General features: G+C 42.0%; 1 protein-coding gene across 7 annotated transcripts in view; it reads right to left on the bottom strand.

Annotated features, from left to right (window-relative positions):
- LOC137032938 (uncharacterized) overlaps positions 1 to 12,297 on the bottom strand; it is a 59,011-nt gene that overhangs the window by 36,943 nt on the left and 9,771 nt on the right. For 4 of the 7 annotated variants that reach the window (XM_067404970.1, XM_067404972.1, XM_067404971.1 and 1 more), the window contains one exon: positions 6,217 to 11,205. The exons of 2 other annotated variants lie outside the window; for them this stretch is intronic. In XM_067404970.1, coding sequence (XP_067261071.1) covers positions 7,938 to 10,160 — 2,223 coding nt within the window. In that variant the 5' untranslated portion in view covers positions 10,161 to 11,205 and the 3' untranslated portion in view covers positions 6,217 to 7,937. Of the gene's footprint in view, positions 1 to 6,216; positions 11,206 to 12,297 lie in introns of those variants that run through there. One more of the 7 variants, XM_067404968.1, reaches the window with a different exon arrangement.

Genomic DNA, 12,297 nt, shown 5'->3' with positions numbered 1-12,297 from the left:
GTATTTTAATTTTTATTGAAAATAAATGCGAGCTTGGCAAAAGGCGGATTCGAACCCGCATCAATAGCATTAAAATATGTGATGAATCCCACGCGTCTTTTTTAAAACTCGAGTTGCCCAACCAGACATTGGTTGGCGGAGCTAGTGTTAATAGCGTTTGCCAACAATGGACGCTATTTGCACTTAGTGTAAATAGACATTTCGTTGTTAATTTAAAATTAAATATATTTAACGCAATTAATGCAGCATCCGTTTTTTTACCATCATCCTTTAGCCAGCGTTACATTATATGATCATGCTATCATTCTTTCAAGTGTTATTAAACCATTGAAGCGTGATAAGATGCAAAAAAGATCTTAAATCTATACTGGATCGCTGTCTGTGAATCTCCCGTCAATGTGACAGACACACGACTGCCGAATTAAGTTCTCTTTCACGCTTTAATTGACAAAAACACACAAAAGTATGCCAAAATGCCTGCTTTGTTGAGTATCCTCGTAAGAACAGACTTAAATGAGTTAAATAAAGTCTCAAATGACAGTTAAGAGTTGTGAGGACATCTGATGTGTGTCAGATCATGTGCGTCAGGTCTTAAAGTGACAGCAGCCTAATAAACTGCTGCTGTCTGTCATTAATGTTAATCAAAGATCAAAAGACAAAGAGAAAATCACTCACTGCTCTTAACTGAATAACTTCTGTAGCTTTAATAAGGATTATTCTATATTTAATTTATTATTTATGCAGTGAATACTGTGAAGTGTTTAATAACTGTATTCAATTTCCTACCTGTTAGATCAAATATTTAAAATATACTGTCTTTATGTTGTTTCTAAATTAATTTGGAGATTAAATGTGAAATTATTACAATATAAAAATCTATTTTAAAAAGTTAGATGCGATAAATCGCGATTAATTACAGAAAAAAAATGTGATTAATTAGTTTATTTTTTAATTGACTGACAGCACTATTGTCACGATCACCGTCTGTTCCTGTCAGTTCCCGGACTACATTACCCACAATCCTCCCTGCCAGTCACATGTTCACTCCACACCAATCACCTGTCGCCACATACAGCCATGCACACACTCCTCACTAATCACCACACCCAGCTGCAGTACATTAACAGGACTATAAAGGACTCACACTCACACCACCAGTTTGCGAAGTCTTGATTCCTTGTGACAATTCTGAGCGTTTCCTTGTTTTGTCTGCCTGTGATTGATCTTGCCTGTTCCTGTTTTTGACCCGTTGCTGCCTGTCCTGACCCTTGCCTGTTTTACTGTTCTGTGAATGATATCTGCCTGTCCTGACCATTGCCTGCACCCTGATTACGATCCTGCCTGTCCCTTGCTGTTCTCGTCTGCTCCTGATTGACCCTGCCTGTACGACATTCTTAATAAAGCTTGCATTTGGATCTTACCATGACTCCCGCTTCGTTACAACTATATATTATATTATATTATATCTGTATCTATCTATTTATATATCTATCTATCTATCTATCTGTTTTATGCAGTACAAATAAAGATTCCTATTAGTATTGTTGACAGTCATTTCTGACATAATGCACCACAACTATCAGCAATGCAATATGCAGTAGTTCACCGCATAAACAAACAACACATCTCACCAAGCTGCTCAATTCTGCATAGAGGATTCTGTCTACAAAATGCCTTGTTTCGTTTCCAATCACAAATGTACAATTAAACGTGCATTTTCCTGCACCCAACCCGTGATAGGTTAAATGGCTAGTGAGGAGAACAACAAGGCCGATCTGATTTTGTTTATCTTGGACAAGCTAATTAAAGTGTCACAATTCATTATACAGGCCGTGCCCCACCTTGTCAGACGGAAAATAGGAATATCAATCATTTTGCGCTCCGGCTCAACCTTTTCCCTTAGCGGATCTCGTTGTTTGCTGCTGTGTCGGCCCTGTTCGAGACATCAATGAGGAATGGGTTTCCCCCAAACACATGTCAATTTTCTTTCACTTCTTCGCCTTTGTCAGAACGCTGTCATGCAAGCGTGACCTCCCGTATACCTCAGAGAGCACACTGTGTGTACGCTATTGAAGGGCCCTTTAACCTTGTGTTGACATCATGACATCATGCACAGTGAGTGGAATATGATGTCGCCTGTTAACCAGTGAACTGTCACTTATGTTTCCTGTCTTTTTATTGATGCATTTTTCAACAAAAGGTATTTTAAGTATCCTACAAACACACAAGCAAACTGCTTCATTGGTAGCATCTGTGCTAGATTCTGTGCAGAGCAGGTTCATTTTACATGTAAATACTTGCGTTGGTGTCAAGAATGTGCAGACAGACAGCTCTGACAAGCTATTACTGTCCCCTACAGGTTATGGAGATGTGTTTTGCTGAATACTATTCTGGGATGCAGAGACGGTATTGTTTGGAGAATGATAATGTAAGAAATTCATGGGATAGTCTACCTAACAATTATAATTTTAGATCTTTACAATATTGTGTGAAATACCAAAAAAGGGAGGTCCTATTATACTTTTTTACATTTTACTCTCTGTAGTGTAATGTTGCTGTTTGAGCATGAAAAAGCTCTGCAAATCCCTCCAGCAGGAGTTCTTCTCTATATCAGTGTCACTGTTTCTGAACTCCCTGAAACGCCTCCATTGTAGTCTTGAGTTTTCTTCTGGGAATGAACACATTACAATATTCCTCATTTAAATAACTCCTGCCCAAGGCGTACGCAAAATAAAGGGTTGGGGCCTGGTTGAGTTAGTTAGTAGTGTGTTGAAACTGGTGGTTATGGTAAGGGGTGGGACATTTCCCAAACATGGTCAAAGCAGCTGACCAATCACAACCCACTGATCCAACTGACCAATCAGAGCACAATGTGCTTTTCGAAAGGAGTGGCTTTATAGAGTAAGTAAACAGTAAACAGAGCGTTACTGACAAACTGGGAGAAGAGGTGCTGCTTATAAAATAAATATTATTATTGTTATTATTAATAATAATAATAACAATGTCAAAATCTGAATTTTATTGCTGAGAAACGTAAAACAAATATTCTCTGTTTCATTATAGTATAAAAATTCAAAATCACAATCATATGGAAGCTTGTTTCTGGCACTAAACTTAAAAAAAGCTAATTGTGACATTTTATCTCACAATTCTGACTTTTTTTCTCAGAATTCTGACTTTATAACTCGCAATTCTGATTTTATATCACGAAATTCTGACTTTATGTCATGCAATTTTGACATTATATCTCACAATTTTGACTATCTCACGCAATTCTATCACACAATTCTGAGAAAAAAGTCAGAGTTGTGAGATATGAAGTCGTAATTATCTTTTTTATTTTTTATTTAATGGCAGAAACAAGCTTCCATACAATCAGCCTTATTTTAAATATGATTACACTTTATTTTACAGTGTTTATTCACAGTGTAATTACACCTTTAAGTCCTGAGTAATTATAATTAACTACATGTACTTACTATAGAGTTAGGATTTGGGGTTACACTTTATTTTAAGGTGTCTTTGTTACACTGTAGTTATACATTCAAGTACTGAGTAATATTAAGTAACTACATGTTCTTACTATAGGGTCAGGATTAGGGTTTGGCTTGGTTTTGGGTTAGTTGCATGTAATTATGCATAATTTAGTTATTACTATATTAACTGCATGTAACATATGTAACAATGACACTGTAAAATAAAGTGTTACCAGATTTGGATAAGGGTTTGGTTTAGAGTTAGTTGCATGTAATTATGCATGATTTAGAGTTATTTCTAAAGTAACTACATGTAACGTGTAATAAGGGCACTGTAATATAAAGTGTTACTAAAAATATTTATTACTTATTATTACACTGGTCAACTATGGAACTGTTTTTCTGTCATCCAGGCACTAAAGACTGATGTTTGTATAGCAGCCATAGGCAATATCTGACTGAACTACTCCAGACTGTAATACTCCCTATAGTCCAGTCCTGTAAATCACACACATATCTGCAGCACAAGCACTGGCGTAGCACATCCTTGTTTTATTATCCTCTCTTCTGGCATGTTTTGCATGCATTGCGTTGTTCGGGAGTGAAATACATCTTCATGTACAGTGGAGTGATGAGTAGTGTGAAAGTCATATACTTATCATAGTAATCATTTTCAAAGAGAGACGGCTTATTTATGTGCTATTTACCGAATCAGTTTCAGGTACAAGTAAAAGACCGAAAAGTAGAAATTGAAAATAAAACTCTGACCCTACCTGAGAAAGTTTTGTGTTACCTTAAAAAGAAATATGCTGACAGTTTCCTATAAAACTCAAGCACTGATGTAAGAAATGGGGTCATAAATTGTTTTCATTGATTCCGTCATTGCAATCTTGTAAAACATACTATTTCATAATGGAATTCTTGTATGTAATCCTTGCTCTTTATGTCTGTTGTCTGAAATGGAGAGATGTCCTTTGAGACTTGATAAAAGTACAAGATCAAAAAGCTCAGAAACAAATAACGCTATAGGTACAGTAAATGCTGCCACATAAAATATCTTCTCAATGAGAAGAGTTTAAGAGCAAGCAACATTTTCCTTTTTATTTTATTTATATAAGGTTAATGCTTGAAATTATAGTAGACTAGTATAAATTGTGCCAACATAGTCATTTCTTCATTTTTGTTTTTTAATTTATGAACTTTTAATTATGGATTTTAGGTATGTGCATGTATAAAGAAAAGTGTATATTTGAGAAGCTGTGAACTGTCACCATTTCATCATTTCATTTTAATCACCCTTTGCCTTTTTGGTTTATTAAAATTGTATTGCGCTTTCATTTTTTTTTTTTAATAAAGCTTCTCAATTAATATGGTCATAAAACAGCATGAAAAATAATTATAAAAGAATGCTGTTTAAAATGATCAAGTTTAGCATGTCACGCCGCAGGTGAATGTGAATACTGAAATATCCTTTAAATATAAACCTACCTAGGATGTGAATTAAAGAAGAAAGGTTTAATGAACTGTATGATTAATCCTCTACTTGTGCAAGTGCATATAAGTCTAATCAGTTCGTGTTCAGAAATAATTTCATTATTGGAGAGATTCATTAACATGTTTGATGGTTCTGCTCTCCGAGACACAGCAAGTACCACTTGCACTCGAAAGAATTATTTTATTATGATAAGGATTCTCATGAGAACATCTCAGTTTAGAGAAGATCGTGAATCAAGCTTAAATAGAAACTTGCAGCAAGTATTCTTCTGCCATGACCCTTAATTAATCTAAATATGCTGTTTTCCCATTCAATTTTTTGCTCATCAGCCACTGTAGCTAGTGTTACTAGCCACTCAGCATTTTCACTGGCCACAATTTTGATATCAATGCCATTGGGAAAAACTATCATATAGATATTTTTAATATTATTTCATAATTTGGCAGCAGGTATTTTAGGCTGCTGTCACTTTAATACCTGACGCACGGATCCACTGTACTGTTACACATGAGTTTTCTTTCTCATCCCACGCCAAAATTCAAGCCCTGTAACACCGACAATATTCATCTGGAGCGAATGAAACAAGTGAGTGAGTTGAGACGGGTGTCGGAGAGATGACAGAGAGAGAAAGAGCAGATGATGTTGTGTATCTAATCTGAGTATTGGAAGCGTTTCAGATATTTCGGGATCGATTTGTATCGGAAAATCTATATTTTTGGCAACATTGCACTTAGTTTATTATTTCAGATGCCTTTTTAAAAGACTACAGTTGAAAATGCATATTATATTATATATGTATATTCAACCTGCCAAAGTGGCTAGTAGGATTGGCTGTGTTACACGCCACTGCTGAAATCCACTCGTATTTGGTGGGTTGGCGAGTGTTAATGTCAAGCCTGAATTTATATATTTTTCTTATATCTTTCAACCTTGGTGCACTTTATTTTGATAGTCCACTTTAGACATCCTACTAACTATAAGTCACTTTGCAACTACATGTCAACTTGTTCTACTAGCCCTTGTTAGCTGACATGTAGTTAGCAGCAAAGTCAGTAGAATGTCTAAAGTGGACTGTCAAAATAAAGTGTGAACCACATTATTTTATAAAGAACAAAATGTTTGTATTCCATTTTTGTAAATCAGTCAAGGCTGAAAACCAAAAGTACGTACTTTGAGCACTTAAGCATATTTTCTAATCACATAAGTCTCTACAAAAGTACTCTGCCAAAAATATTCTTTGCAGTCATGTTTGTTTTTCTCCTTGCTCTTTTTTGATCAAAATAAAATGTTCTCTGATCAAAACTAGGTGTGCAAGTGCCAAAAAAATAGCTGAAGCCTCAAAAACAAGCAGTAAGCGCAGATGTTTACATTTATACTGAATGAAGAAATGGAAAATTGCAATTTTCCTGTTCTGAGATTGCTCTAACAACAACGGCTGCTGTTTGAATGCGTCTTCATGAATATCCTGCTCTCCAAAAGGCTCGGAAGATCGTCAAGGGCACAATTAATTACATTCACAGTATTGTGAACAGACACTTTGATTAAACTGTTGCAATCACACATCTTGCCGTCAGTGAAACATGCGAGTCGTCTCACACCGAGAATGCACCATAGGCTAAACGAATCATTATTGAAGTGATACTGATCCCACTTAGCCCTCAGGTCTCTGTAAAGACACACCGCCAACCTGCGTAGAACATTTGCTCATCAGATAAGAGGCTCTGATTCATTTTTGCTGACCTTAGGGGGTCTATTAAATGATTTCACTGCATTTCAAATACGTTTCATCGGTCCTTTGTCGCTGATTAATCATTGTATTACAGAATTAATGTAAGCAGGCCATTAGTGTTGAAATGAAAAATGCAATAACACACCTGTCCTCAATAATCTGCATGATTTGAGGTTGGTAAGTTTGGTAACACTTCACAATAAGGCTCAGTGGTTACCATTAGTTAATGCATTAACTAAGCCAACCATTTGTCACTCTTTGTTAAAGTCCCCCTTTAGTCAATCATTTTATCCCTTAAACTCATCTTTGATCACCAAAATGACATATTTAAAAGTTTTCTTTCCTGTGAAAAAAGTTTCTTCATGCCTTAAAATAGCTTGAATGTAACTCTACACCCTTGCTTCATTTAGTTTACACAGAACCATGAATATGCAAGTTAGCCCCACTCACTCATACCAGCTCAGAGATCCTCTCGTTCAACTTTACTGTAGTAAACGCTGCACAATGACAAGTAAAAATACTGTTTTAATTCAGCCTCATATGTTTGAACCAGAAACTAATTCAGAAGTTTTGAATTATACAGGCTCATCTACAAGTCAATGTATCAGATGTATCGCTCTCTACAACATCGAACACATAACAGTAACTTTCAGCTCAAAATCCCCCACAGATCATTTATTATAGTTTGTCAAATTTGCCCCTATTTGGGTGTGAGCAAAAACACACCATTTTGTGTGTGTCCCTTTAAATGCAAATGAGCTGCGCTCCCAGCCCCCTTTCCAGAAGAGGGCGGAGCTTTAACAGCTCACGCTTCATTTGCTCAACAACAAAACAGGAGAATCTCACGCAGCCAAAATGAGGATTGTCAGTAACGGTGTTCAGCCTTACATTGTTCAAACCGGAGTCGACACTGATGGTGTAACGAAGGCGGGACTCAGGTAGGGATCCAAATGCAGCGTTTTATTAGAAGTGAGCGTGGTCGTACAGGCAGGGTCAAACAGGAACAAACAGGAGCAATAAGGAACAGGCAGAGTCGTAGTCAGGGTACAGGCAAGGATCGAGGCAGGCAGCAATGGGTCGTAAAACAGGAATCAGGCAAGATCAATCACAGATAGACAAACAGGATACAAGGAAACGCTCAGAAATGTAACACGAGTGAAAACAAGACTTCGCGATCAGGTGATGAGTGTGTGAGTCTTTTATGGTCCAGGTAATGCATGGCAGCTGGATGTGGTGATTAGTGTAGTGATTGGTGGAGTGAGTGCAGGTGATTGGCAGAGAGGATTATGGGGAATGTAGTCCAGGAAGTGACAGGAACTGACTGTGATTGTGACATAACGCCCCCCTCCCGGAAGGCGCGTCCTCGCGGCGTAAAAGGAACAGCTAGGGAGGGAGGGTGGGTGCATTGGAGACCTGCATGCAGACAGGAACGGGGTCCCCAATGCAGGTCCAGGAACTCGGGCAACCATGGCGAGTCCGGAGTGTCGGAAAGCCACAGCGGGTCAGGTGGCTCGGGCGGCCACGGCAGGTAAGGTGGCCTGGGTAGCCATGGCAGGTCAGGCGGCCTGGGTGACCACGGCAGGTCAGGCGGCTTGGGTGACCACGGCAGGTCAGGCGGCTTGGGTGACCACGGCAGGTCAGGCGGCTTGGGTGACCACGGCGGGTCAGGCGGCTTGGGTGACCACGGCGGGTCAGGCGGCTTGGGTGACCACGGCGGGTCAGGCGGCTTGGGTGACCACGGCGGGTCAGGCGGCTTGGGTGACCACGGCGGGTCAGGCGGCTTGGGTGACCACGGCGGGTCAGGGTCCATAAATGGCCAGAATAGTTCAAAGACCGATGACGGCAGTGGCCGAGCAGGGTCCCCTCCCACAAGCTCCCCACCCCTAGGTATACTGCCCCCCCCAAAAAAGTTCTTGGGGATTTCAGCGGGGTCCGTAGCGGGCTCGTGGGCAAGGAGTTTGGGTGGCGTCGGCAGCAGGGCAGACGTATCAGGGTGAGCGGCCAGCTCGGTGACGGCCTCCGTGGCCGTATCAAGGAGAGCGGGCTGCTCCGGGACGGCAGCGGGCTCGGGCTGCTCCGGGACGGCAGCGGGCTCGGGCTGCTCCGGGACGGCAGCGGGCTCGGGCTGCTCCGGGACGGCAGCGGGCTCGGGCTGCTCCGGGACGGCAGCGGGCTCGGGCTGCTCCGGGACGGCAGCGGGCTCGGGCTGCTCCGGGACGGCAGCGGGCTCGGGCTGCTCCGGGACGGCAGCGGGCTCGGGCTGCTCCGGGACGGCAGCGGGCTCGGGCTGCTCCGGGACGGCAATAGAGCTTGAGTTCCTCAAAGCACGTAGGACAGCCAAGACATAAAAGGTGAGAACAGCCCTCTGGGCCAAGACAGGACTGACCAGGAGAGCAGGCTGTGCTGGAGCGGACTCACTGGCTGGAGCGGACTCAATGGCTGAAACAACCCCTGCATCCTTGAGCACCGCAGGGGCGGCCATCTTGCCCGTGGGCACTGGCAAAGCAGCCATTTCGTCCATCGCGTCCAGGGTGCTTAAGTCCACTGCAATAGGCGAACGAGAGTCCATAGCAACCGGCGAGCTTGAGAGCGTTGAAACCGGCGAGCTTGAGAGCGTTGAAACCGGCGAGCTTGAGAGCGTTGAAACCGGCGAGCTTGAGAGCGCTGAAACCGGCGAGCTTGAGAGCGCTGAAACCGGCGAGCTTGAGAGCGCTGAAACCGGCGAGCTTGAGAGCGCTGAAACCGGCGAGCTTGAGAGCGAAGCGGCCGGCGGGCTTGAGAGCGAAGCGGCCGGCGGGCTTGAGAGCGAAGCGGCCGGCGGGCTTGAGTGCGAAGCGGCCGACGGAGACTTGGGAATGCCAGCTGCTCGGACTGAAATCAACGGTGGATCGGTCACACTGGAATGCAACACTCTCCGCTCCCGGACTGATCTAGAGACCTGACGTGACTCTGGGCGATCAGCGGCGACGTGACTTTGCTCTGGGCGATCAGCGGCGACGTGACTTTGCTCTGGGCGATCAGCGAAGGCGTGACGTTGCTCTGGGCGATCAGCGAAGGCGTGACATTGCTCTGGGCGATCAGCGAAGGCGTGACGTTGCTCTGGGCGATCAGTGCTGACTTGACTTGGTGTTGTTATTGTGGTGACCGCCATTTTGTGAGTGTCATCTGGCGAGGCGGCCATTACATGATCTACCATGGTGTCGCATTCCTCCGCGACCCCCACAGTAAACAGAGAACCAACAGTCAATAATGCATAATCCAGAAAGCAAGTAAGTGATGAACGCGGTCCCTCTTGTCTAAGTTTATCCTGGAGGGGTTGATTAATGCCATCGCAGAAAAAGTCTATAAGTGCACAGTCAGGCCAGTCTGCATAATAGGCAATATCCAGAAACTTCTGAATGTGGTCCTCCAGGGTACTATTACCTTGACGAAGGCGGATGAGACGTATAGCTGGGTCCATGTTGAGGCTGGAAACGCTTGTGGAAGCTGCTGGATCGTAGATGGCGAAGTCTTCTGTAATGAAGCGGGACTGAGGTAGGGATCCAAATGCAGCGTTTTATTAGAAGTGAGCGTGGTCGTACAGGCAGGGTCAAACAGGAACAAACAGGAGCAATAAGGAACAGGCAGAGTCGTAGTCAGGGTACAGGCAAGGATCGAGGCAGGCAGCAATGGGTCGTAAAACAGGAATCAGGCAAGATCAATCACAGATAGACAAACAGGATACAAGGAAACGCTCAGAAATGTAACACGAGTGAAAACAAGACTTCGCGATCAGGTGATGAGTGTGTGAGTCTTTTATGGTCCAGGTAATGCATGGCAGCTGGATGTGGTGATTAGTGTAGTGATTGGTGGAGTGAGTGCAGGTGATTGGCAGAGAGGATTATGGGGAATGTAGTCCAGGAAGTGACAGGAACTGACTGTGATTGTGACAGATGGAGAGACTCAGGAAGAAGTTACAACTTTTAGATGTTTCTGAATGGTTAGTGGATAAATTTATGTAGTTGCTGTGGAGTTGTAGTTGCTCATGTTAATCCTTTGTGCAAATCCAGCGTTGAATTGACCCTCGTTTGTGAAGCAGTCCGGTGTAAAATGACGGCATGACAGCAACACTCTACTACAACAACTCTTCCTCTTCTCTAAAGCAGCCCAACATGATCTCACACCGTTTGTTGTGTGTTCTCGGGTTTATGTAAATATTAGGGTTGGTAATGTCTCCAACCTGGGAAGAAGCTCATTGTAGTCCCTACCAGCCGTTTGTTGTAGTCCTTAGAGAATTCTGTAAAAGAAAATATCTTTGAGCGTCATAACTCAAACTGCAACATTAAACACTAACTAAAGTTAAAAAATGAAATCATAATCAACCACCTCTTGTGCATGTCCACATTTGCTAGCTGGATGATGATCTACTCCATTTCTATACTCTTAGGTATCACAGGGAAGCCCTGGAAGGAAATCCTGCATCAGTTCCACTCCGATTAGTCGTCAGCCATGTAGAAGCACGGCCACTGTCACACAGAAGCCAGGGTAATTTGCTTTAATAGCGAGACAACCCTTGGTCTGTTTGGGGTAATGAATACACAGAGTTTGCCAGAGGCCAGCGAGCGTGAACAGCCTAGGAAACAGGCCAGAAGGACCCGTGAAGTCAAGCTTGTAAATACAGACAAGCATCTACTTCCTATTCTGGAGCATTCTTTGAGGGTTACAAAGAGGTTTTGTATTTAAAAATGAAATAAGATTATTCAATAGGAAATATGTTCAGAAAAAGTGACATAAAAGCATCAGTATATATAATAGAAACTCTCAGTTTGTTTGTTTGTTTGTTTGAGTTTCCTGAAGTTTAAGTTACTTTTTCCATCATCTAACCTCCTCTGTAACTTTATTATGTATGTTGTTTTGCCTTCTTTGTCTGAATATGGCTGTAATAACTTCAGATTTGAGTCCAACAGAAATAAAGAATTCATGCGAACCTGAGCAAATTGGTTATGTAAATACTGTGGCCCCAAAACGAATTCTGACAGTAAAGCCACATTTAAACAAATGAATTTCTTTGCATTAGATAAGAAAATATCAAAGCACAGAGGAATCTGCAAACTGACAATTTTCTGAGCGCCTTTATTTTTTCAGATCCCTCACAGTACTTTGGTTGTGTGCTGTAACAAACAGCTATCAATGTGCATTAGACATAATGACGTACGTTATTCATTGGCAGATGCTTTAATCTAAAGCAACAGTGCATTCAAGCTATACATTTTATCTGGCCTGCATGAGTTCAGTTGGAATCAGAACCTGACCTTGGCATTGCTATAGTGACATGCAACAGTTAAACTGCAAAATGCTGTACAAAACAACATAGCATAAAAACATAATATATTTCAGTTTGTGTTTGGGTCACTATCAGAGAGCCTCGACTCACAGGTTTGTCGGTACTGAATGATGATTATGTTAATGCAGTCTCAGCAAGCCGTTCACAGCCTCCAGCAAGGAAATTACACCACAATGAAATAATTAAAAGGAGTCTTTCTTCGACGCCAATATTGGTCTCACAAATTATACATGAAACATCAAGCTTGAAAAATGCTGCTTCAATGGATTTTAAA

This window comes from Chanodichthys erythropterus, chromosome 12 (genome assembly GCF_024489055.1).
Source record: "Chanodichthys erythropterus isolate Z2021 chromosome 12, ASM2448905v1, whole genome shotgun sequence".
NCBI lineage: Eukaryota > Metazoa > Chordata > Actinopteri > Cypriniformes > Xenocyprididae > Chanodichthys > Chanodichthys erythropterus.
The sequence above is the reverse complement of the archived record's forward strand: the minus strand, read 5'-3'. Positions and strand labels throughout refer to the sequence as shown.